This window comes from Tachyglossus aculeatus, chromosome 2 (genome assembly GCF_015852505.1).
Source record: "Tachyglossus aculeatus isolate mTacAcu1 chromosome 2, mTacAcu1.pri, whole genome shotgun sequence".
Taxonomy (NCBI): domain Eukaryota; kingdom Metazoa; phylum Chordata; class Mammalia; order Monotremata; family Tachyglossidae; genus Tachyglossus; species Tachyglossus aculeatus.
Genome location: NC_052067.1, coordinates 128565431 through 128593036, shown reverse-complemented (window position 1 = coordinate 128593036; position 27606 = coordinate 128565431). Strand labels below are relative to the sequence as shown.

At 42.7% G+C, this 27606-nt stretch overlaps 1 protein-coding gene across 1 annotated transcript in view; it reads right to left on the bottom strand.

The window, feature by feature from the left end:
- LMO7 (LIM domain 7) overlaps positions 1 to 27606 on the bottom strand; it is a 326368-nt gene that overhangs the window by 73119 nt on the left and 225643 nt on the right. Inside the window, exons 5-7 of the mRNA XM_038762998.1 lie at positions 13100 to 13130; positions 4462 to 4575; positions 2100 to 2298 (exon numbers count right to left, since the gene is read on the bottom strand). Coding sequence (XP_038618926.1) covers positions 2100 to 2298; positions 4462 to 4575; positions 13100 to 13130 — 344 coding nt within the window. The remainder of the gene's footprint in view (positions 1 to 2099; positions 2299 to 4461; positions 4576 to 13099; positions 13131 to 27606) is intronic.

Genomic DNA, 27606 nt, shown 5'->3' with positions numbered 1-27606 from the left:
ATAACAGAACTCAGGAATTGCAATTTATACCCCTGCCTTAAATTCAATTATAAAATCACTTTGAAACAGATCCTTTTTGTTTAGTTTTGGTTTTGACTAAAGCCTTCAGTTTTTCATCCAGAATTAACAAAACAAAAGCCAGTTTACAGCAAAGACTGGTATGACGTCTCCCTTTAGACACAAAGGGATGAGGATTCAGTCATCCGATTATGTAGTTATTTATAAATAGTGCTCCTCAAATGAATGCCAGGAGCAGACCCTTCTTCACCACCTAAACCTCTTTTTCTCTTCTCAGTAGAAGAAGCCTAGGAGAGTTTCATTTTGACCATGTGGATTAGGCAAACCGAAGACCTGAGTCTCAGGGAAACAGGGATTTGGACTGAATACCGTTTGCAAATTTCATTTGAATTTGTCATTGTTTATTCTTTCCACCCATCCTATTTCCTTTTGCATTGTCCTTTATTTTTCACCTTCTGTTTCCTCCCAATACTTTTAAAAATGTTCATTGTTTCAGATTCTTTTTATAGACTTTATTGTGAGTGATTCACTATTCCCTCCCAAATTAGTCAAATGCTCAGCTGATTAGTGCATCCGCTAGAGCTTTTATTATGATTATTATTATTGTGGTATTTGTTAAGTGCTTAGTTTCGCGAAGCACTGTTCTAAGTGCTGGGGTAGATATAAGTTAATCGGGTTGGCCACAGTCTCTGTCCCACTTATAGCACACATTCTTAGTAGGAGAGAGTACAGGTATTGAATCCCCATTTTACATTTGAGGAAACTGAAGTACGGAGAAGTTACCTGACTTGCCCAAGATCACACAGCAAGCAATTGGAAGAGCCAGGATTACAACTCAGGTCCTCTGATTTCCTGGCCCATGCTGCTTCTCTCATCTCATAATAAAAGCAATGAAACTAGGTGGCCTAATAAAAATGCATTACCCACTAAGGAAGTGAATTAACAAGCCACCACAACCATTCTGAAATTTACATCTGTACATATCTGGTAAATTAGTTTTTTAAAATTCAGAAGGGTATGATTGCGTAAACAGCAATTTCTGATTTTTGGTTTCTGAAAATGCAAATTTTCAGGAAATCAGAGGAAATTCTCATAAGGTAACCAATGATCAGGACTGTTCCTAATTTCCTAAACTGACAAATCACCTTATTCTCTTTCTCTGTGAGGAACGCACAGGAACAGGGGAATTTCTGAGCAAGGAACATTATTTTCTTTAAAAAAAATGGTATTTGTTAAGTGCTTACTACACATCAAACACTGTTCTTAGCACTGGGGTAGGTGCAAGCTAGTTAGGTTGGACACAGTTCCAGTCTCACATGGAGCTCACAGTCTCAATTCCCATTATCCAGATGAGGTAATTGAGGCCCAGAGAAGTGAAGTGAGGGGCCAAAAGTCACACAGCAGACAAGTGGTGGAGCCGGAATTAGAACCCATAACTTTCTGACTTCCAGATCTGTGGTCTACCCAATATGCCACATCATTTCTCAGTACTTGGGAAAGTACAATCCAATAGAGCTGATAGACATGGATCCCTGCCCTCAGTGGAATTATAATCTATTGAAGAGTTACAAGTTAGAGAATGCTATTCACGATGCTGGTAATAACTTTTTTTTCCTAATTATATCATCATCATCATCAATCGTATTTATTGAGCGCTTACTGTGTGCAGAGCACTGTACTAAGCACTTGGGAAGTACAAGTTGGCAACATATAGAGACAGTCCCTACCCAACAGTGGCCTCACAGTCTAAAAGGGGGAGACAGAGAACAAAACCATACTAACAAAATAAAATAGAATAGATATGTACAAGTAAAATAAATAATAGAGTAATAAATATGTACAAACATATATACATATATACAGGTGCAGTGGGGAAGAGAAGGAGGTAAGATGGGGGGGATGGAGAGGGGGACGAGGGGGAGAGGAAGGAAGGGGAGGGTATCAACAGATATCTTTTGTTGTCCATTATTTAGGAACAACGATGGCATTTTTCTCCCTCCCGTCCTATATTCCCCTTCCTTCCAACCACTTCCTCCACGCTGTGCTCAGGTTTGAAGTAGCAAGTTAAAAATTAAAATTACCTTCGCTGCTCCCTTTCAGAGTTATATCTGATGAATAGCTTGCAAATGATCTTGATCCAAAAGAGTCCAGACTATCAAAGGAATCTTCTCGTCTATGGTTGACGGAAGAGGTAAGAAGTTCTCCACGTTCAGAGTACCATATGTCACCGTATCCACTGTCCCTGCCACTTCTTTTCAAACTGCTGGGCTCTTCAAGGGCCTAAAAGTTTGAGTTGTTTTTTTAAAAAAGAATCACGATATTGGTTATCATCATGTAATCAATCAATCAGTGGTATTTATTGCGTGCTTACAGCATTCAGAGCAATGTATTCAGTGGTTGGGAGAGTACAATAATGAATAATGATTACGGTACAATAATCTGCAGAATCTGCAGGTGCAGAATAGAAGAGTACAATAATAATAATGATTATGGTATTTGTTAAGTGCTTACTATGTGCCAAGCACTGTTCTAAGCACTGGGGCAGATACAAGGTAATCAGGTTGTCCCACGTGGGGCTCACAGTCTTAATCCCCATTTTACAGATGAGGTCAGAGGCACAGAGAAGTTAAGTGGCTCGCCCAAGGGCACACAGCAGAAAAGTGGCGGAGCCGGGATTAGAACCCACGACCTCTGACTCCCAAGCCCGTGTTCTAGAAGTCTAGAAGGGGAGACAGACATTCAAATTAAATTACAGATATGTACATAAATTCTGTGGCACTGAGGGTGGGGTGAGGAGAATATGCTTAAACGATACAGATCCAAGTGCACAGATGATGCAGACAGGGATATGAGTTTTTCATCTAGGCCTCTCAGAAGAAATGAAGGCTCTGAAGTTGGGCAGAGTGGTGGTCTTTTGTACCTTTCCATGAATTTATTCAGCCACAGCTACCTTTTAGCCTGCTTAGTCTAAAATTCACCCTGATGTGTCATCTCTTTAGGACATCAGAATGACGGTGCTCCAAACCCAGGGTCTCAAACCACAATTTGAAGGGAAATGACCCAAACATACCCATTTCCCAGTTAGCACTTGCTAGTTAACAGATGATTAACAGTACTAAAGGAGGAGGAAATACTCAGGACAGCTCAGAGAGAAGGTGAACAGGTCACATTCAGAGCATAAATTTTAAAATTATAATCCAAATATGCATCATTTTTTTTAACATGCTATTAGAAGCAAAATGGAAGAAATAAAGGGCTTAACAAAAGAGATTTACTAAAAACAAAAAAGATGCAGTCCAATGGTAATAATAATAATAATGATGATGATAAGATTTGTTAAGTGCTTACTATGTGCCAAGCACTGTTCTACGCACTGGGGTAGATACAAGGTAATCAGGTTGTCCCACCTGGGGCTCACAATCTTAATCCCCATTTTACAGATGAGGTAACAAACACAGAGAATAATAATAATAATAATAATAATAATAATAATAATAGTGGCAGTTCTTAAGTTCTTACTATGTTCCAAGCACTGTTCCAAGCGCTGGGGAGGGATACAAGGTGATCAGGTTGTCCCACGAGGGGCTCACAGTCTTAATCCCATTTTACAGATGAGGTAACTGAGGCTCAGAGAAGTTAAGTGAATTGCCCAAGGTCACACAGCAGATATATTGGGGAGCCGGAAGAACCACCCACAACGTCTGACTCTCCAGCCCATGCACTTGCCACTATGTCTGAATTTCTGTCTTCATCAGCAGCACCAAATTGGGAAAACAGCAAGATCATGTAATAATAATAATAATAATGGTGGTATTTGTTAAGCATTTACTATGTGCCAGGGACTCTACTAAGCACTAGGGAGGATAAATCGGGTTGGACACAGTCCCTGTCCCGCGTGGGGCTCAGTCTCAATCCCCATTTTACAGATGAGGCACAGAGAAGTAAAGTGACTTGCACAAGGTCACACAGTAGACAAGTGATGGGGCCAGAATTAATAATAATAATAATAATAATGATAATTTCGATATTTGTTAAGCACTTACTATGTTCCAAGCAGTGTTCTAAGCACTGGGGATGATACAAGGTAATCAGGTTGTCCCACATGGGGCTCACAGTCTTAATCCCCATTTTACAGATGAGTAAATTTAGGCACAGAGAAGTTAAGTGACTTGCCCAAAGTCACACAGCTGATAAGTGGCAGAGCCGGGATTAGAACCCATGACCTTTGACTCCCAAGCCCACACACTTTCCACTGAGCCACAATTAGAACCCAGGACCTTCTAACTCCCAGGCCCGTGGTCTATCCACTACACCATGCTGCTTCTCTGTAGATACTCCAATCCTGGGAAACAGGCAATTTACTCTCAGGGAAATGCTGCTAGACACATCTGTTTATGCATTTATTATGAAACTGAACAATCACCATAGAGCACAATTCTTTACCTTAGTCAGAGCTTGTCCCAGTAAGTGTTCGAAAGCTTTCAAGTTAAGGTAGGGACCATTATAATGTGGGTTGCTTTGTGCTTTCCTGCCCAACCAGTATAAAGTAATCAAAACCTAAAAATAGAAAACAAAGGAAAAGAGAGCATTGGTCTATGATTAAAGCCGCACACCAACTTTAAAACAGTTTGACAGCAAGTTTCCCTGCTGTACAGTCTACATTGAGATTGGAAAGCATGGGGGCTAGTCTAATGTAACTCCCCAGTCTTCTTCTGGCATTTTTGCTCTAATATTTGCCCTTCCTCTGCTCTCCGCTTTTGTTCTTCTCTTCCATGTACTTTCACTCAACCCTCCTTGACTTTTGCTTGGACTTCAATACTGTGGACCACTCCCTTCTCCTTGAAATACTTCTCGGACCTCAGTTTCGCTGATACGACATCCACCTGTTCTCCTCCTACTCCTCAGTTACCACTCCTTTTCAATCTCACTCCCTGGCACTATTTCCAAACTCTGATCCTCCTCTCCGCCTCCACACACTTTTTTTTTCCTAATGGCATTTGTTAAGCGCTTACTATGTGCCAGTCACTAAGTCCTGGGGCAGATACGGGATAATCAGGTTGGAAACAGTCCCAGTCGCACGTGGGGTTCACATTCTTAATCCCCATTTTACAGATGCGGCACAGAGAAGTTTTGACTTGCCCAAGTCATACAGCAGACAAGTGGTGAAGCCGGATTTAGAACCCAGGTCCCCAATTTATGCTCTTTTTTATGGCATTTATTAAGCGCTATGTGCAAAGCACTGTTCTAGGCTTTGGGGAGGTTACAAGGTGACCAGGTTGTCCCACAGGGGGCTCAGAGTCTTCATCCCCATTTTACAGATGAGGTAAAAGACGCACAGAGAAGTTAAGTGACATTCCCAAAGTCATAAAACTGACACTTGGCGGAGTCGGGATTTGAACCCATGACCTCTGACTCCAAATCCCGGGCTCTTTCCACTAGGCCACTTTTCTCAAGTTGTTGTTGTTTTCTCAAGAAGTTGTCTCTCAAACTTCTCTTAATTATAGGTGTCCCACAAGGCTCAGGAAGCAGTGTGGCCTAGTGTCAAGAGCACAGGCCTGGGAATCAGGGGACTTGGGTTCTAGTCCTGTCTCTGCCACGTGTCTATTGTGTGGCCTTGGACAAGTCACTTAACTTTTCTGTGCCTCAGTCACCTCATCTGTAAAATGGGGATCGAGACTGAGCCCTACGTGGAACTAGACTGTGTTCAACTCTATTAGCTTACATGGAGCCCAACAATTAGTACAAATGCCTGGCACATAGTAAACACTTAACAAATACCATGAAAAAGAAACTTCTGTGGTTCCGTGTCTCCCTGTTTTCTGGGATGAGCCATGACACATCATTCTGAAGATGTCTAAAACTAAACTTGTCTTCTTCCCTCCTCAGCCCACTCCTCCACTTCCCTTTTCCATCCCTGCCAAAAACACTCTCTCTTCCTACTCAAAAAGACCATCACCATCAGTAAATGGCTGTCAACTCTGTTGTAGTCTTCCAAACATTTAGTACAGTGCTCTGCACATACTAAGTGCTCAATAAATACTATAGATTGATCTTTCTTCCACAGCTCATTTAAGAAACTGCTAATTTATGCTGCTTCTTAATCATCAATCGTATTTATTGAGCGCTTATTGTGTGCACAGCACTGTACTAAGCGCTTGGGAAGTACAAGTTGGCAACATATAGAGACAGTCCCTACCCAACAGTGGGCTCACAGTCTAAAAATAATAATAATAATAATTCTTGATATTTTTAAGCACTTACTGTGTGTCAAGCACTGTATCAAACTCTGGAGTACATACAATGCAGTTCCACATTGGACTCCCAGTCAGAGCGGGCCAGAGAACAGCTATTTAATCCCCATTATAAAATGAGGGTACTGAGGCAAAGAGAAGTTAAGTGTCCTGCCCAAGGTCACATGATGGAGCCCTGATTAGAATTTAGACTTCCTGACTCCAAGGTCAGTGTTCTTTCCACTAGGCCACACTGCATTTCCCGGATCTGTCCCATCCTCTTTACTCAATCACAACTTTGGTTCACGATCACATTACTCTAACACTTCTGTAACCTCTCCCCATTCAGTCTATACCACCCAAATCCTATTCCTGAAATATTATTCAGCACAATAATAATAATAATATTACCTGTTACGCACTTACTATGTACCAAACACTCTTCTAAGCACTTGTGGTAGATACAAGTTAATCAGGTTGGACACAGTCCCTGTCCCACATGGGCCTCACATTCTGAATCCTCATTTTACAGATGAGGAACCTGAGGTCCAGATAAGTTAAGTGACTTGCCCAAGGTCAATGGCAGAGGCAGGATTAGAACCCAGGTCCTTCTGACTCCCAGACCTGTGCTCTATCCATTAAGCCACACTGCTCCTCGCATCTCGCCACTCCTCAAAAACCTCTACAATTGGACAGCATGGTCCAGTGAAGAACGGATGGAACTGGAAGTGATAACCCGTGAGTTCTTGCCCCAGCTATGCTGTGTGGACTTCTGGCAAGTCTCAACCTCTCTGTGCCTCAGTTTCCTCTCTTGTAAAATGGAAAAGTCACACCTGCTTTCCCTACCACTTAAACTGCTGGCCCTGTTTGGAGCAAGGAATGTGTTTCAGCACAGAGCTTGGCACACACAGTAAGCACTTAACTACCAGCACTGTTTATTCAAAAACAGATTCCTCACAGGCCTCGTAACACTCAGCTTCTCCCTCCTTCAATCTACACTACATTCGTCTTCCCAGATCATCTTCTCGCAACATCTTTTGGTACAAGTCTCTCCACTCCTCAAAAGATTCCAATGTGGGAGCATCAAGCAAAACCTCCAACCAAACACTTCAAGGTCCTTCCATATTTTCCATTTTATATTCCCGATTCACCCAACCCACACTCTTCACTCCTTCATTCCCGAACTGGCCTAACTGTAACTCACTCTCTAGGGTTCTGATCCCTAGCTCATGCCGTTCTTAAGGCCTGGAATCCCCTTCCCCTTCAAATCTTCCAGACCACAGCTCAATCTCATCCTCTGAGCCCTGATGATGACGACGGCATTTGTTAAGCACTTACTATATGTCAAACACTGTAAGTGAAAGGGTAGATATACGTTAATTGGGCTGGGCACAGTCCCCATCCCGCATGGGGCTCGGGGTTTAAGTAGGAGGAAGAACAGGTATTGAATTCCCATTTTCCAGATGAAACTGAGGCACAGAGAACTTGGGTGATTTGCCTGTGAGCCCGTTGTTGGGTAGGGACCATCTCTATATGTTGCCGACTTGTACTTCCCAAGCGCTTAGTACAGTGCTCTGCACACAGTAAGTGCTCAATAAATACAACTGAATGAATGAATACATTTGCCCAAGGTCTCTCATAGCAGACGAGCGGTGGAGCCAAGATTAGAACAAGTGCTTAGAACAGTGCCTGGCACATAACAAGTACTTAACAAATACCATTATTATTATTATTTACTAGAATCCAAGTCCCTCTGACTCTCAGGCCGGTGTTCTTTCTGTAAGGCCATGTTGCTTCTCGAAAATCCCTCCTAAAATCCTACCACCTCTAGCATGCTTTCAGAGATTAATTCCCAGTATTCCAAACCACACTAACCCAACAGCCACCCTTAGCATTTACCTTATCCAATTTTGGGCCTTATATACATATGCACGTTCTCATTCAACTGAACACAATTCATCCTGGCTTATTTTGTTCTACTCCCTATTTGATGCTGCTGCTTCTTCTTCCCACTACTGGTAAATATTGGGGAGTATGTCTCTCCCATTAGCTCATAAGCTCCCTTTAGGTAGTAAATATGTTTTTTGTTTCTGTTGTACAAGCCTTTGGCACAGTGCATTGCATTCGGTATGCACTCAGAAAATAGCATTACTACTACAACTGTCCAATAATTACTGTGATATCTGTTTAAAGTTTACTGTGTGCCAAACACTGTACTAAATGCTGGGGTAGATACATAACTATGTCCCACGTGGGGCTCACAGTCAAAGTAGGAGGGAGAACATTTTGCAGATGAGGGAACTGAGGCACAGAGAAATTAAGTGAATTGCCCAAGGTCACGTAGCAGGTATGTGGAGGAGACAGAATTAGAACCCAGGTCCTCTGATTCCCAGGCCCATCGTCTTTCCACTAGGCCATGCTGCTTCTCTTCATGCTCTCTGTCTCTGTCTTTTCCCTCCTCTCTCCTGTCCAGGTCTTTTCCCCACAGCCTTGCTCTCTCTCAATCAACTGAGTTAATTGAGCACTTACCATATGCAGAGCATTGTACTAAGCGCTTGGGAGAGTACAAGAGAACAGAGTCAGCAGACACTTTCCCTGCCCACAATGAGCAATCAGTGGTATTTATTGAGCATGTTCTGCATCTGCAGAACACCTAAGGGCGTCGGTGATTAAAGTTCAGGGGAGTTGGTGAACACAAGTCATCCTCCCCAACTCTCTCCTAGAATAGGGAGTGTATTTGCATATCTTCTCCCTTCCTTCCTATTTCCACCCCAGCCTTTTCGGAATCTGATCCAAACCAAAGGTCAGCCCAAAGGGGAAGGGCTTGATTTGGATAAGGAAGTTCTGTTGCAACATCTCTCTTTCGATTCCCACCGAGGTGAAGAGGATTTATAAGGAAATGATGAGGCAGTGACCCAGCTTTTCCCATTTCCCATAATAATAATAGTAATTACTAGTGCCCAGCACTGTTCTAGGGGCTGGGGTAGATACAAGTTAATTAGGTCACACACAGTCCCCATCTCGCATGGGGCTCAAACTCTTAATCCCCATTTTATAGATGAGGGAACTAAGGCCCAGAGGAGTGTAATGACTTGCCCAAGGTTACACAACAGACATGTGGCAGAGCAGGATTAGAACCCAGGTCCTTCTGACTCCAAGACTCATGCTCTATCCACTATGCCACACTGCTTCTCAGGCACACCCTGGCTTTCTTCTTTGTCACACTCTGATGCGCCTTACCATCCACGCACAATTGCTCTCACCACCTTTCAAGCCTCACTGAAGGCACATCATCATCATCCATCATATTTATTGAGCGCTTACTGTGTGCAGAGCACTGTACTAAGCGCTTGGGAAGTACAAGTTGGCAACATCTCCTCCAAGAAGCCTTCCCTGGCTAAGCCCTCATTTCCTCTTCTCCCACTTCTTTCTGCATCACCCTTGCACTTGGATTTGGTCCTTTTCACTAATCCCTCAGCCCCACAGCACTTATGTATAAATCTGTAACATTTATTTTCCTTTATGTCTGCTTCCCCCTCTAGACCGTGAGCTCATTCTAGACAAAGAACATGTTTTACCAACTCTTTTACACTGTACTCTCCTAAGCATTTAGTATAGTTCTCTGCAAGCAGTAAATGCTCATTAACTATGATTGACTGACTCTCTATTTATTTATTTATTTATTTTACTTGTACATATCTATTCTATTTATTTTATTTTGTTAGTATGTTTGGTTTTGTTCTCTGTCTCCCCCTTTTAGACTGTGAGCCCACTGCTGGGTAGGGACTGTCTCTATATGTTGCCAACTTGTACTTCCCAAGCGCTTAGTACAGTGCTCTGCACACAGTAAGCGCTCAATAAATACGATTGATGATGATGATGATGATGATGATACACGCCAAGGTCAGGTGTGATGTATCCTTACACTGAGCTCTGTGCTTGCTGTCCCAGCAGAAGTCTAGGCCCTACTGCAACGTGAAGAAGGGAAACCCTAGCGCTAATCTTATGGCAACATGGGGCGGGGAAACCCTAACCCATGGCAGAGTGAATAAACCATGAGCCTGGGATTCAGAGGGTCATGGGTTCTAATCCTGCCTCCCCAATTTGTCTGCTCTGTGACCTTTGGCAAGTCACGGCACTTCTCTGTGCCTCCGTTACTTCATCTGGAAAATTGGGATTGAGACTGTGAGCCCCATGTGGGGCAAGGGCTGTGCCTAACCTAACTTGACTGTATTCATTCATTCATTCAATCGTACTTACTGAGCATTTACTGTGTGCAGAGCACTGTACTAAGCACTTCGAAAGTACAATTCAGCTATAAAGAGAGACAATCCCTGCCCATAACAGGCTTACAGTCTAGAAGGGGGGAGATAGACATGAAAACAAGTACCAACAGGCATTAATAGCATTGATATAAACAGAATTATAGATATATACACATCAAAACAAGTAAACAGGCATTAATATAAATAAACAGAATTATAGATATGTACATATATACACAAGTGCTGCGGGGAGGGGGCTAGAGCATAGGGAGTGAGTTGGGATGATGGGGACAGGAGGGGGAGCTGAGGAAAAGGGGACGTAATCTGGAAAGGCCTCTTGGAGGAGGTGAGCCTTCAGCAGGGCTTTGAAGGGGGGAAGTGCGATTGTTTGGCAGACGTAAGGAGGGAAGGCATTCCCGGCCAGAGGTAGTACAACGCCTGGCACATAATAATAATAATGATGCCATTTGTTAAAGGTTGACTATGTGCCATAGTAAGTGCTTAATGAACACTATCATCATTAAGCCTACTGCAATGTGAAGCAGGAAAACCCTAACACTAACCCTATTTCAACAGGGGGCAGGGAAACCCTGAACCTAATCCTACTGTAATGAGAGGTAGGGAAGCCCCAACCCTCACCCTACTATAATGAGGGGCAGGGAAACCCAAAAGCTAATGCTCACCCTACTAACCCTTGTAGGTAGGGACTGTGAATGTGTTTGCTTTTTGTTGTATTGTAATAATAATAATAATAATGGCATTTATTAAGCACTATGTGCAACTCACTGTTCTAAGCGCTGGGGAGGTTACAAGGTGATCAGATTGTCCCACGGGGGGCTCACAGTCTTAATCCCCATTTTACAGATGAGGGAACTGAGGCTCAGAGAAGTTAAGTGATTTGCCCAAAGTCACACAGCGGACACTTGGCGGAGCCGGGATTTGAACCCATGACCTCTGACTCCAAAGCCCGTGCTCTTTCCACTGAGCCACGCTGCTTCTCTTCTCCCAAGTGCTTAGTATAGTGCTCTGCACACAGTAAGTGCTTAATAAATATGACTGAACGACTAAATGAACATGGGAAAGGGAAACCCTAACCTTACCTCAATGTAGGGCAGGGAAACCTTAACATTTACCCTACTGCAATTTCGGACAGGAAAACTCTAACCCTACTGCAGTGCGGGGCGGGGAAATGGGAAGCCTGGGTTTTCTCTGAGCACTGAGACGAGTAGAACAGAAGCTTGGTGAGCGGGCATGGATACAGGGAGAGGGCACCCTGCTTTCACCTTTCACATACATGGGTAAATACTTTCAGCAAATACAAAATATCTACCCGATACCCTCCTAAGTGAACTGCTTAGTACAAAAAAACCCGCAAAATCTTTATCTGGCCTCTTCACCAAAGCATGTTTATTTTTTAGCCTTTATTATACTTTTAATCTAGAAAAAGGAATGCCTGAAATATTTCTGGCATACTTGTAGTTCATCAAACGTCAGCTTGGTTTTGTTTGATACAAAGGATAAACCCCTAATACTTCAGATGGAGAAAGAGGGAAATGGAAAACAAGTAGGGTGGGGGAGTTTTTCCTGGCCTGAAAAAAAAAATTTGTTACATGAAAATGAATTTTCCTTTAAAACTTTTCTCAAACACACAAACACACACACACATACACACGTGAGAAGCAGCATGGCCTAGGGGAAGGAGCACAAGCCTGCGAGTCAGAGGACCTGGGTTCTAATTCTGTATTCTAGTTATGATTATGTATTAATTCTAATTCTAATTATGTCTGCTGTGTGACCTTGGGGAAGTCACTTATCTGCCTCAGTTCCCTAATCTGGAAAATGAGGATTATGACTAAGTCCTATGTGGGGCAGGGTATATTTTCAGACTGTTTATCTTGTATCTTTAGTACAGTGCCTGGCACATAGTAAGCTCTTAACAAAAACCCTTAAAAAAAGAAAAGGAGATCTGTAAGAGTTAAAAAAATAGAAATGTTAATGACCTGCAAACAATTTCACTTGTATGAAACACTTAATCAACTCTCCTCCAACTTAAAAAATAATGGAATTTGTTAAGCACTTACTATGAGCCAGGCATTGTACTGAGAGCGGGCGTGGATACAGAGCAAATCGGGTTGGACAAAGTCCCTGTCCCACATGGGGCATCTCCATTTTACAGATGAAGTAACTGAGGCCCAGAGAAGTGAAGTGACTTCCCCAAGGTCACACAGCAGACAAGTGGTGGAGCTGGGATTAGAACCCCCAACCTTTTGATTCTCAGGCCTGTCCTCTTTCCACTATGCCATGCTGCTTGTCACTTAATCTCTAGCCCACTCTAAATGGGTTTGCAACTAGTCACCATTCCAGTAGGCTCAAAATACCCAAGAATGGCCTGAAGTCAAATACAATCAGCAATCAGAGATCATTCATCCAAGAAACCTTAATAAGAATAAGGGAAGTTAGAGCCAAAGCCTTAGGGGTTTTTTTGTTTTGGGTTTTTGGGGGGTTTTTTGGGTCTGCAATCAGAACATATAGAGCATGTAAGTAAATAATCACATGAATGGTTGAATTCAAGGAAATATCACTCACATTTTTCACCCTTCTGTCAGTCTCCTCTTGCCTGAAATATAAAGAAAGAACACCAATACTGTGAGACTCACAAGCAATAAAACTCAATGCTACTCATTCATAAAGCAAGTCCATGGCCAGTATGAAAATTAAAGGGCACTTTACAATTAAAATCACATAGCTTCTGATTTACCATCAGTCAATCATATTTATTGAGCACTTACTGTGTGCAAAGCACTGTACTAATAGCTTGGGAGAGTACAATATAACAATAGACATTCACCTCCAAAATAACGAAACAAGAGCCTTTAAATTTGGGAGATGGCAGGCTCTTTTAGTTCAGATTGCCCTCCCTACAAATCATTTATCTACCATAATCTTCACAAATTCTATATACTGTTCCCCTCTAGACTGTAAGCTTGTTTTGGGCATGGAACTTGACTACCAACTCTGTTGGGTTATACTGTCTTCCAAGGGCTTAGTACAGTGCTCTGCACACAGCAAGCACTCAATAAATACCAACGATTGATTGATACGGTGATATGGACACTTTCCCACCGTTTATCCCAGGAGAACCAATTCAAGTCCCATTTGACTGGAGCAAACCAGAAGGTTTGTTTGCTGGATTTCTCCTAGTCAATCATGCAAGGACAAGAAGCCTTGCTGCATTTCTTGGGAGAAGCAAGATGGCCTAGATGAAAGAGTACAGGATTGGGGGACAAGGGACCTGAGTTCTAATCCTGGCTCCACCACTTGCCAGCTGTGTGGTCTGGGACAAGTAATTTAGCAATGCCTCAGCTTCCTCATCTGTAAAATGGGGACTAAATAACTGTTCTTAATCCCCCTTATATTCTCAGATGCAGGAGGGACAAGGATTGGGTCTGAGATGACTGGATCTACCTGAGTGCTTAGCACAGGGCTTGGCATTTAGCAAGAATTTAAGCAAATCAATCATATTTATTGAGAGCTTACTATGTGCGGAGAACTGTAGTAAGCGTTTCGGAGAGTACAGTAGAACAGTACTGAGAGCTCACCTCCTCCAGGAGGCCTTCCCAAACTGAGCCCTCTTCTTCCTCTCCCCCTACTCCCCCTCCCCATCCCCCACGCCTTACCTCCTTCCCCTCCCCACAGCACCTGTAAATATGTACATATGTTTGTACATATTTATTACTCTATTTATTAATTTTACTTGTACATATTTATTATATTTATTTTATTTGGTTTATATGTTTTCTTTTGTTGTCTGTTTCCCCCTTCTAGACTGTGAGCCCGCTGTTGGGTAGGGACCGTCTCTATATGTTACAAACTTGTACTTCCCAAGCGCTTAGTACAGTGCTCTGCACACAGTAAGCGCTCAATAAATACGATTGAATGAATGATTGAACAGAATTAGCAGACATGTTCCCTGTCCATAATGCGCTTACAGTCTAGAAGGGACTCTAATAATACCACAGTTATTATTATTATTTATCTGCAAAATGCAAAAATTGATAATACGGTTCTTAATACTGCATAAATCCCATGAAATCAGTTTTTGAAGAGATCAGGCCCACCTCTTGAGGATGATGATGATGATAATGATAGTAATAATAATAATAGCGACAACAATAACTGTGGCAAAGTCTATACGTCACTCTGCTGCTCCGATTATTTTTCTGAAAATCTATTCAATCCACATTTAAAGAACCACCAGGTGTTGCCCATCCAACTCCACCTCAAACAAAAACTTCTTACCATTGTGTACAAGGTATTACCATTGTTTCCAATCACAATGCCCATTCCTATCTTACTTCACTGATTTCCTATTACAACTCCGTATTCTCGCTTCGCTCCTCTTGATGACCTACTAGCTGTAGCTCGATCTCGTCTATCTTGCTGCTGATCCCTCGCCCACATCCTGCCTCTGGCCAAACTCCCTCCCTCTTCATATCCGACAGACGATCACTCTCCCCACGATCACATCTCCTCCAAAAGGCCTTCCTCATCTAAGCCCTCATTTCCTCTACTCCCTTTCCCTTCTGCGTCATCCTTGTACTTAGATTTGCACCCTTCATACTTTCCAGCCTCAGCCTTGTGGAAAGTGAATATGCTATACTATATTCTATTATACTGTACTCTTCTAGGCAATTGGTACAGTGCTCTGCACAAAGTAAGCACTGAATAAGTATGATCATGATGGGTCTGATGCTGTACTAAGCACTATGACATGTAATAATAATAATAATAATGGCATTTATTAAGCGCTTACTATGTGCAAAGCACTGTTCTAAGCTCTGGGGAGGTTACAAGGTGATCAGGTTGTCCCACGGGGGGCTCACAGTCTTAATCCCCATTTTACAGATGAGGGAACTGAGGCACAGAGAAGTTCCCAAAGACTTGCCCAAAGACACACAGCTGTACAAGGTAGGCTGGACCCAGTCTCTATTTCTCAAGGGGCTTGCATTCTAAATTAGAGGGAGAACAAGTATTTACTCTCCATTTTACAGATTAGGAAATTGAGGAACAGATAAGTTAAGTGATGGGCCCAAAGTCAAGCCATAGGCAAGTGGAGGAGCCAGGTTTAGAAGAGAGTTGACCATATCAGCTGGCTCTGAGTTTTCATATTTACCAGTGTTTTAAGATATTCTGGCAATTCTCTTTCATAGAAGAAAGGCTACTCAGCAAAATGAATGTGACTAATGTCACCTGGCAAAAAGGAGCCATCAACAAAAGATACTCACAGCCTTTTGAATTTCCATCTGCTGCTTAAATAGCTCAACCATGAAAGCACTAAATTACCAGTCTTGGAAATAGTGACTATAGACAATTTTTTTTTTTCGAAAATCAAGGGCAAGGGTAATCAGAGGAGAATTATATTGAAATGTAAGAATGGATAAAGAATTCCCAAAAAAATTCAATACTAGCCATTAGACAGATCTTATTTAGATATGTCCCTGGCAAATATAGCAGTGAACTGCTATTTGAACACAACAGCTGTGGGTGGCAGTGTTACCGAATGCTATCATCTTTGGTGTGTGACAGCTAGGTAAAACACTTCTTTATTGCTTGTTTAGGTTAACAGTGTTTGGAAATATACTAGCAATGGCCTATATGTACAGAACTCAATAAAAAAACATTTTTTTTCAAAGACAGAGATTACAGTACAGAAGTCAGACTACATTCTCCATGCTAGGACACTCCATTTTGAAAATGTCTGAATGAGCAAGTGAATGACAGTCAACAGGGTCATGGCTCGACTTCTCTATACATCAAGCTCTCATCCTATCCCGTCTGGACTACTGCACCAGCCTTCTCTCTGATCTCCCATCCTCGTGTCTCTCTCCACTTCAATCCATACTTCATGCTGCTGCCCGGATTATCTTTGTCCAGAAACGCTCTGGGCATATCACTTCCCTCCTCAAAAATCTCCAGTGGCTACCAATCAATCTGCGCATCAGGCAGAAACTCCTCACCCTGGGCTTCAAGGCTCTCCATCACCTCGCCCCCTCCTACCTCACCTCCCTTCTCTCCTTCTCCAGCCCAGCCCGCACTCTCCACTCCTCCACCGCTGATCTCCTCACCAGGCCTCGTTCTCGCCTGTCCCCCCATCGACCCCCGGCCCACTTCATCCCCCGGGCCTGGAATGGCCTCCCTCTGCCCATCTGCCAAGCTAGCTCTCTTCCTCCCTTCAAGGCCCTGCTGAGAGCTCACCTCCTCCAGGAGGCCTTCCCAGACTGAGCCCCTTCCTTCCTCTCCCCCTCGCCCCCCTCTCCATCCCCCCATCTTATCTCCCTCCCTTCCCCACAGCACCTGTATATATGTATATATGTTTGTACATATTTTTTTTACTCTATTTATTTATTTATTTATTTTATTTGTACATATCTATTCTATTTATTTTATTTTGTTAGTATGTTTGGTTTTGTTCTCTGTCTCCCCCTTTTAGACTGTGAGCCCACTGCTGGGTAGGGACTGTCTCTATATGTTGCCAATTTGTACTTCCCAAGCGCTTAGTACAGTGCTCTGCACATAGTAAGCGCTCAATAAATACGATTGATGATGATGACGATGATGCACAAGAGAAATGGCCTTCTACGTATTTAGGGTCCTTCCCTCTTCGTATCCAACTGACCGTAACTCTCCCCACCTCAAAGCTTTTTTTTAAGTATTTAGAATCCACACAAAACTAGGGCTTGATAGAGCACATTGCAGAGGAAGAACTGACAGGATTTTGCAGTTGACAGTGTGAGAACTGGAACTGCAGTTCCTCAGGAACTGGAACTTCTTAGTCCTCAAGTGAGGACTAAAGATGAGAGCATGAATGCAGGCTTTATGAGCAGGGGGAAAAGTGTTTTTAATTATGATAACTGTCATATTTGTTAAGGGCTTACTTTGTGCCAGGCACTGCAATAAGGCACTGGGGTGGATACAAACAAATATGGACACAGGCCCTGTCCCACATGGGGCTCACAGTCTCAATCCCCATTTTACAGATGAGGTAACTGAGGCAGGGAGTAGTGAGGTGACTTGCCAGAGTTACACAGCAGACAAGTGGCGGAGTCAGAATTAGAACCAATTACCTTTTGAAAGAGACTGCCAAACCAACCCATCAATCCATGGTATTCATTGAGCAATTACTGTGTATAGGGAGAATACACTATAACTGAGTAGGCAGACATGTTCCCTGCTCACAAGGAGCTTGTCATCTAGAGGGGGAGACAGACATTAGAATAAACTATAGATGTATTCGTAACCAATGTGGGGCTGAGGCTGGGGTGAATAGCAAGGGCTTAAAGGGTACAAATCCAAGTCTAGAGATGACATAGAAGGGAGTGGGGGTAGTGAAAATGAGGACTTAGACTGGGAAGGCTTCTCGGAGGAGATGTGATTTAAATCAGGCTTTGAGGGTGGGGAGAATGGAGGCCTCTTGTATATGAAGGAGGAGGGAGTTCAAAACCAGAGGCAGGTTGTGGGCAAGAAGTTAATGAGGTAGACTAGATAGCGGTCCAGTGAGTAGGTTGGCATCAGAGGAGTGAGTGGGCCGGCTGGGTTGTAGTAAGAAATCAGCAAGTTAAGATGGGGTGGTGGGAGGGGGAACAAACTAACTGAGTGCTTTAAAGTTAATGGTAAGGACTTTCTGTTTGATGCAGAGGTGGACAGGCAACCACTGGGGGTTCTTGAGGAGTGGGGACATGGATTTATTATTATTTTTTTTAGAAAGGTGATCAGGGCAACAGAATGAAGTAAGGATTGGAGTCAGTAGAGACATGAGTCAGGGAGGTCAGCAAGGAGGAAAGCAATGTGGCCTGAATGAGCACAGACCTAGGAATCAGACAACATGTTCTAATCCTGGATTTGCCACTTGCTTTCTGTGCCACCTTGGGCAAGTCGCTCTCTGTGTCTGTTACCTCTTCTATAAAATGTAGATTCAACACTTGTTCTCCCTCAGACTATGAGCCCCATGTGGGACAGAGACTGTATCCAACCTGACTGATTTGTATCTTTTCCAGTGCTTAGAACAGTGGTTGACACACAGTAAGTACTAAACAAATATCATACAAAACAAGGTGGCTGATGTAGTAGTGACAGCAGGATATGATAAGTCTTTGGATCACCACAGTGGCACTTTGGGTGGGAAGGGCTAATTTTAGCCATTACTGAAGGTAGAACTGACAGGATTAGGTGACAGATCGAATATGTGGGTGGAATGGGAGAGATGAGGGAGAATAATGACAAGGTTAAGGGCTTTTGAAAAAGGAAGGGTAGTGGTGTAATCTACCATGAAGGGAAAAACATGGGGAGGACATGGTTTGGGTGGGAAGATGAGCAGTTCTCCTTTGGGCACGTTAAGTCTGCTGAGGTGGTGGTGTTGAGGAGCACCATTTTGCACACTCAACTTTTCCTCTTCTCTTGTCATTACTCCCAACGTTCTCCCTAAACAAATCCACCTCTCCACTTAACTTCACCAAACGATGCCCTTCTCTCCTAGCCCTCGAAAAATATTTTCCTCATGAATCTCTTCATTAACTGGAGCTCACCACCTCTACAGGTCAAACAATCAGTGGTATTCATCGAGCATTCACTGTCAGAGGCTCTCTACCAAGCACTTAGGAAAATAGACTGCATGCTTCTTGAAGTCAGGTGTCAAGATTTTTGACTTGTTCTATACAGCGTTTTGCAGATGGGAGACACTCAAATACTGTTGTTAATGATGATTATCGAAGCACTTATCGGCCTTTACACCGGGCAACACATCAAACCGGAAGAAATGGCAATCGAGAATCAAGAATAACCATGTTTTCAAGACTTGGCAGACCAAAGCAGCTATCTTGTTATCAGTTATCTTCATGGCTTCAGTACACAAGTTGGATAATCATGATCTTTTAAAGCTCTGTGAGTCTCCACAAGAGAAAAGGCTTCCTGTCTCTGGTCTCTCTTTTTAAAGCACTTTCAATGATTTTTGACGGAAAACCTCATTTCAGTTTTACTCATTTTAAAATGAGGCAGTAAATGAAGAAAACAATAAACTGCTTTGCTTTGCAGTAAAACTACTGTGCAACGATTTTCGGCTGTAACCTTTCAACTACTTCAAATTCTCTGTTAATGATAGGAATTTTACAACTTGCTCTTGAATGTGCAGAGCGAGCAACAAATTACACACGCAACACCAATTTAACAAACATGTCTCCTCTTGAAGCCAATGCTAGGAATTTAAGCACTAAATGATCTGCTGAAGCAAATAAAATGTACTACACGCAAACAAATTCCACAGAACTAGCACTGGTAAATAGGTGCTCCTTTGCTTGTGAAGAACATAGTGACTCAACTCAAAGCTGCTGCGGAACGCTACTTTAAATAGCTTGTCATTTAGATAGGGAGCAGGGTGGTATCGCTGGCTTGCTATGATCTAGCTCAGTTACTATGCAACCTCCTTTTTTAAACTGCAAACTAGAATTACCTTGACTTACAAAGCTGAAAACTGTCTTGCAGACATTCTGCCTTCCACATTCCCCAAATGTTTTATTACCCTAGGACAGCATATAACATTTTTTAACTGAGATAGGGATGCTTGAGTGAGCAAGGAGAAAAAATCTCAAGGAATAATAAAAGATCAAGGAAATTTGATAACCGTACTGGTATACCAAAAAAAAATGTTTCTATTAAGTGACCTGATTATCTTTACTCAAGTGAAAGTTTAGTACAATGCTTGGCACACACCTTGGCACTTAACAAATACTATCATTATTATTTCTAAAATGCTTATTTCCAGCATTTCCGTCTCAAAATAGCTAGAATTCTAATAATGTCAATATATGGCAAATATATTATATTGCTATATCTCAGGAATGTATCCAGGTAAATGAGTGGTTTGGATCTGGACCCTTTAAGCATTTGATATTCATCTCACCCTCAGCCCCACAATACACAGCCATAATTGACTTTAATATCATCCTCTCCTTCTAGACTAAGTTCCTGTGAGCATGGATTGCATCTACTATCTCCATTGTATTGACCTCACCAAGCACTTAGTAGAGTGCTCCGCACACAGTAAGCACTCACTAAACATTTTTGATTGATTAATTGGAAATAAAAATGAATTCTAAAAATTCTAAACACTTTCAATCCTAAACACACAGTCTAATAATCCTCCTTTAGAAGTAATGTTCTATAATTCCTGAGCATAATTTGTGCTTTGGGGAGACCAAAGGAAAAAAAATCTACCTATTGCCACATCCGCTAAAACAGAATTGGAATATCAAAAGATCAAAAGAGAGCCTATGATGTTAACAAGCTAGTAAAACATTTCCAGTGAAAATGTATGGATCCGAATGCTGGACAGTGAAAAAACAGGACAGAAAGAAACATCAATTCTTTTGAAATATGGTGTTGGAGAAGACTTTTGTGAATACCATGGACAGACAACCCGAAAGAGAAACTAATGGATTTTAGAGCAAATTAAACCAAAATGGTCTTTGAAAGGCGACTTAGATTACCATATTTTGGACACATAATCAGGAGGGCTAATTCTCTGGAGAAGACACTAATAATAGGAAAAGTCCAGGGAAAACATAGAAGAGGGAGACCAGCAGCTAGATGGAGAGAGACAATAACAACGACAATAGAATAATCATTAGAAAGGTTGCAGATTATGGCAGAGGACAGGACGTTCTGGAGAAAGTATATCCATGGAGTCGCTTTGAGTCGGAAACAACTCGATGGTACTTAATAATAATAACCACATCTGAAACCAACAGTACCTGATCCTGATTTGTTTACCTCTAATTTGGAGAAATCTTTTTTGTAGAAAAAGGCAAATATATTCCAATAAAGTCATTTCCTTACTAGTCTGAGAAAGCAAATAATAATAATAATTGTGGCATTTGTTACATGCTTAAAATGTGCCAGGCACTGTACTAAGCACCGGAGTGGATACAACCAATCGGGCTGGACACAGTCCCTGTTCTAAGTGGGGCTCACAGTTTCAATCCTTATTTTACAGATGAGGTAACTGAGGCCCAGAGTAGTGAAGTGACATACCCAAGGTCACACAGAAGACAAGTGGTGAAACTGGAATTAGAACCCATGACATTCTGATTCCCAGGCCTGTGCTCTATCCACTACACCAAGATACTGTTCCTTCCCCTCACAGAGCCTAAGATCTAATGGGGGAATTTGAAATAAACAGGCTCTTCATAAATACTGGTGGAGAAGAAAGCATCGGATGCTGCCAACTTGTACTTCCCAAGCGCTTAGTACAGTGCTCTGCACACAGTAAGTGCTCAATAAATACGATTGATTGATTGATTGATTGGATGCTAATGACGGAAGTATAAAAGGATAGAGAGATAAATAATTGCAAACTAATGTAAGTCGAGGATAAGAACAAGTGCTCCAGGTAGGTGAACCTATATATGACTAAGAGTGGTTGTTGGATAGACAGTCTGAGATGATGGACCCTAATCACGGAATGCCTCCGGTGGAATGAGATTTCAAGATTTTAGAGAGTAGGAGAGCTGTAGTCTGGCAGATTTGAAAGGGGAGGGACTTCCAGGTGGGAGGGCGAACATGAGGAAGAGGATGGAGACAGGAGACGTGAGAAGGTTAGCTTGTGAAGAACAAAGGGCAAGTCACTTAACTTCTCTGTGCCTCAGTTACCTCGTCTGTAAAATGGGGATTAAAAGTGTGAGCCCCACGTGGGACAACCTGATTACCCTGTATCTACACCAGTTTTTAGAACAGTGTTTGGCACATAGTTAAGTGCTTACAAATACCATTATTATTATTATCACTATTGAAGAGTGGAGAGGGGATAGGTTGGGAGGCCAGAAGACCAATAAGAAGACAAATATAATGGTCTAATCAGGACATGGTGAGCCCCTTCATAAGGAAAGTGCTATTTCAATGAAGGGAAAGGATGAAGGGAAAGGGTCAGATCTGGGACACAAGGGACAGAAACTGTGTCCAATTTAATTAACTTGTACCTACCCTAACACTTTAGAACAGTGTCTGACACTAGAGCATGCGTCTGGGAGTCCGAAGGACCAGGGTTCAAATCCCACCTCCCTCGCTTGTCTGCTGTGTGACCTTAGGCAAATCACTTCACTTCTCTGTGTCTCAGTTACCCCCTGTGTAAAATAGGGATTAAGCCTGTGCGCCCCATATAGGACATGGACTGTGTCCAACATGATTACCTTCTATCTACCCCAGCGATTAGTACAGTGCCTGGGACATAGTAAGCACATAAACACCACAATTATTATTATTAAGTGCTTAGAAAGCCCATTAAAATAATCTGTATTTACAACAGCTAAGGGGCTGTCCACCCTGAGCCATCTCCGGAATCACTGCATTTGCCTCCAAGAGGCCTTCCCAGATTAAGCCCCAGTTTTCCTCATCTCCCTCTCTCTTCTGCATCCCCTCCTCAAAAATCTCCAGTGGCTACCATTCAACCTATGCTCTCCATCCCCTCGCCCCCTCCTACTCACCTTTTTTCCTTCTACAGCCCAGCCCGCACCCTCCGCTCCTCTGCTGCTAATCTCCTCACTGGGCCTCATTCTCACCCGACCCGTCATCGACCCCCGGTCCATGTCCTCCCCCCGGGCCTGGAATGCCCTCTCTCTGCCCATCCGCCAAGCTAGCTCTCTTCCTCCCTTCAAGGCCCTACTGAGAGCTCACCTCCTCCAGGAGGCCTTCCCAGACTGAGCCCCCTCCTTCCTCTCCCCCTCATCCCCCTCCCCGTCCCCCCGCCTCACCTCCTTCCCCTCCCCACAGCACCTGTATATATGTTTGTACAGATTTACTACTCTATTTATTTAACTTGTACATATTTACTATTCTATTTATTTTATTTTGTTAATATGTTTTGTCTTGTTGTCTGTCTCCCCCTTCTAAACTGTGAGCCCGCTGTTGGGTAGGGACCGTCTCTATATGTTGCCAACTTGTACTTCCCAAGCGCTTAGTACAGTGCTCTGCACACAGTAAGCGCTCACTAGGTAAGACTGAATGAATGAATGAATCACCCTGACCTGCTCCCTTTGCTCTTCCCCGCCACTCCACAGCACTTGGATACAAATCTATAATTTTACAATTTAATAATTTTATTTATTTGTATTGATGTCTGTCTCCCCCCTCTAGACTGTAAGATCCTTGTGGGCAGGGAATGTGACTGTTTATTGTTGTATTGTACTTTCCCAAGTACTTAGTACATTGCTCTGCATACAGTAAGCACTCAATAAATACAATCGACTGACTGAATGAATGAATAAATAATGATGGCAGCAGGCAGGTTACAGAGGTGCCAGACCAAGATGGGAGGAGGTGACCATTCTGCCCTGTGGGGCTTAAATAGCCTCCATGGTGGCTCTGGATGTACGTCCTCTTGACCTCCGGCTCCAGGACTGAGTTGAATTTACAGTCCCGCAGCCTGAAGGGCAAAAACTCCTCACTCTCGGCTTCAAGGCTGTCCATCCATCCCCTCGCCCCCTCCTACCTCACCTCCCTTCTCTCCTTCTACAGCCCACCCCGCACCCTCTGCTCCTCTGCCGCTAATCTCCTCACCGTACCTCATTCTCGCCTGTCCCGCCATCGACTTCCGACCCACGTCCTTCCCCTGGCCTGGAATGCCCTCCCTCCGCACATCCGCCAAGCTAGCTCTCTTCCTCCCTTCAAAGCCCTACTGAGAGCTCACCTCCTCCAAGAGGCCTTCCCAGACTGAGCCCCCTTTTTCCTCTCCTCTTCCCCATCCCCCCCACCCTACCATCTTCCTCTCCCCACAGCAACTGTATATATGTTTGCACAGATTTTTCACTCTATTTTACTTGTACATATTTACTGTTCTATTTATTTTGTTAATGATGTACATTTAGCTTTAATTCTATTTGTTCTGATGACTTGACACCTGTCCACATGTTTTGTTTTGTTGTCTGTCTCCCGGTTCTAAACTGCAAGCCCGTTTTTGGGTAGGGACCATCTCTATACATTGCCAGCTTGTACTTCCCAAGGGCTTAATACGGTGCTCTGCACACAGTAAGCACTCATTAAACTGAATGAATGAATGAAATGAATGGAGAATATCAGTCAGTCAGTCATATTTATTGAGTGCTTAGTGTGCGCAGAGTGCTGTACTTAGCGCTTGGGAAAGTACAATGTAATAGAGTTGGCAGACACATTCCCTGCCCACAGTGAGATGAGCTAAGAAGGGATGGAGGAGGGAAAAGTGGATGAGAAAAGACTGTCATGAGGGCATCAACTTCATTCACTGAGTGCTTGCTTAATACAGTGCCCTGCCCACAGTACCTGACAGAGTACACATCCAAGCCGCCACCAAAACCTGCCGGTCTCAGATCCACAACACTGCCAAGATCCGCCCTTTCCTCTCCATTCAAATCACTACCCTGCTCGTTCAAGCTCTCATCCTATCCTGTCTGGAATACTGTATCAGCCTCCTCTCCGATCTCCCATCCTCTTGTCTCTCCCCACTTCAATCCATACTTCACGCAGCTGCCCGGATTATCTCTGTCCAGGAACGCTCTGGGCATGTTACTCCCCTCCTCAAAAATCTCCAGTGGCTACCAATCAACCTACGCATCAAGCAGAAACCTACCTCACCTCCCTTCTGTCCTTCTCCAGCCCAGCCCGCACCCTCCGCTCCTCTGCCGCTAATCTCCTCACTGTACCTCGTTCTCGCCTGTCCCGCCATCGACCCCCAGCCCACGTCCTTCCCCTGGCCTGGAATGCCCCCAATCCCTCTGCCCACCCGCCAAGCTAGCTCTCTTCCTCCCTTCAAGGCCCTACTGAGAGCTCACCTCCTCCAGGAGGCCTTCCCAGACTGAGCCCCCTCCTTCCTCTCCCCCTCCTGCCCATCTCCATCCCCCCGCCTTACCTCCTTCCCTTCCCCACAGCACCTGTATATATGTATATATGTTTGTACGTATTTATTACTCTATTTATTTATTTATTTTACTTGTACATATCTATTCTATTTATTTTATTATGTTAATATGTTTTGTTTTGTTCTCTGTTTCCCCGTTCTAGACTGTGAGCCCACTGTTGGGTAGGGACCGTCTCTATAAGTTGCCAACTTGTACTTCCAAAGCGCTTAGTACAGTGCTCTGCACACAGTAAGCGCTCAATAAATATGATTGATTGATTGATTGATTTATTGAGTGTAGTAGAACTCAGTCCCTGATTTCTAGTAGCCTGTCGTCTTTCTTCTTTTTCCCTTTTCCTAATACTGCCCCGCTCCTCCCCTTTTCCTTCTCCCTCTCTCCATTTTTCCATCTTTCTCCCTCAAGGCCACAACTTCCTGTTCACCCCCTCATGCTATCAAAATGAAAAATGGGATTCTCTGAATAGTGACTTAGTTTCACACAACATTTTTAATGGAATGAAATTATGTAATTTCTCACACATAAACACACCTCAAAGTTAGTGGATATATTCATGCATTTCTGTACTTACCTCTGAGTTGGAGTTCATTCTGAACAAGTAACAGAATGGTTCCTTTAAATGTAACATTTGAAGAACCTCTTGATTGCTAATAATAATTTCTAGATATTAAATTTCAGTGGCCTCCCACACATTACTAAGAATAGTACTTTGTCCATGATTGAGATGCATAGAGAGATACTGACACATACTTCCATGAAGTGACACAGAAAAATGGTAATAGAACAGGAAGTTCAGGCATTTCCCTGACTTGCGTTTTCTTTCAAAGAATAACCGCTTTATTCTGATTTCATGTTTCTCTGTAAAGTGGTGATAATTAAACTTAGCCCCAAGGTGAAGTCTTCAGTGATACAATAATAACTTTGAGTCTTAAATTTTTGCAGTTATACATGAAAAAAAAATCTGATTTCATTTTTCTCTGTAAAGGGGTGATAATTAAACCTAGCCCCAAGATGAAGTCCTCAGTGATACAACAATAACTGTGAGTCTTAAATTTTTGCAGTTATATATGAAAAAAATCTGGATGCTAACTCCAGTGAGGTAAAGAACATTTCTTATCTAAGTATTCACTAGTTATTTTTTGATGAGGGTTGGGAAATGAGGGTTGGGAACTTGAAATGAGTTAAAAAGGGAAGCTGTGGAATCTCATTTTGGAAAGCTATTAAAATTTAAGTTTTTTGGTCATTAAATTAATCAATGTTATTTCTGAAATGGCTTTAGGATAATACCTCTAGATGCAAGTATAGGAATCAAAGCAATAGTCTATACTAAGATTTTTTTCCCATGGTCACGTCCAGGTGCTGAAATGAGTAGGAGGGCTATTACTATATTTGCAGATTTGCAAAAATTTGCACATACACTATATTCTTTATTCTCAGCTGATTTTCAAGTTAAATTTTTTACTGCTGATACACTTAAGATTATTTTTATCCTTTCTAATCTCCTGGCCCAGTTCAAGTGAACAAATGCCTTTGCATCAGAAGTGAACAAGATGGAGTGTAAGAGAATGTATCATGAGTTTGATGACATACCAGGTTAGGCACTGCACTTCGATTAAATTAGATCATTTCCTTTATTCATTTCAAAATATCACACCTCATATCTAGAATATGGTCATGGGTTCTAATCCCAGCTCCGCCACTTATCGGCTGTTTGACTTTGGGCAAGTCACTTAACTTCTCTGTGCCTCAGTTACCTCATCTGTAAACCAGGGATTAAGTTTGTGAGCCCCACATGGGACAACCTGATCACCTTGTATCCCCCCAGCGCTTAGAACAGTGTTTTGCAAATAGTAAGTGCTTAAAAAATACCATCATTATTATATATTATAATATAATATATTGATATATAATTAATAATATATAACAACTGTCCTGTTTTATAAGAATGTGTAATAGCTTAAACATTTATTTCAATCCTTCAATAAGGCATACCTATAAACACATTTTATTAATTGGGAAACAGTAAGGCCTAGTGCAAAGAGAACAGGCCTGGGAGTACGATGACCTGGCTTCTAATTCTAGATCTGCCTCTTGTCGGCTTGTGACCTCGGGCAACTCACTTAATTCTCCAGGCCTGTTTCCTCATCCGTAAAATGGGGA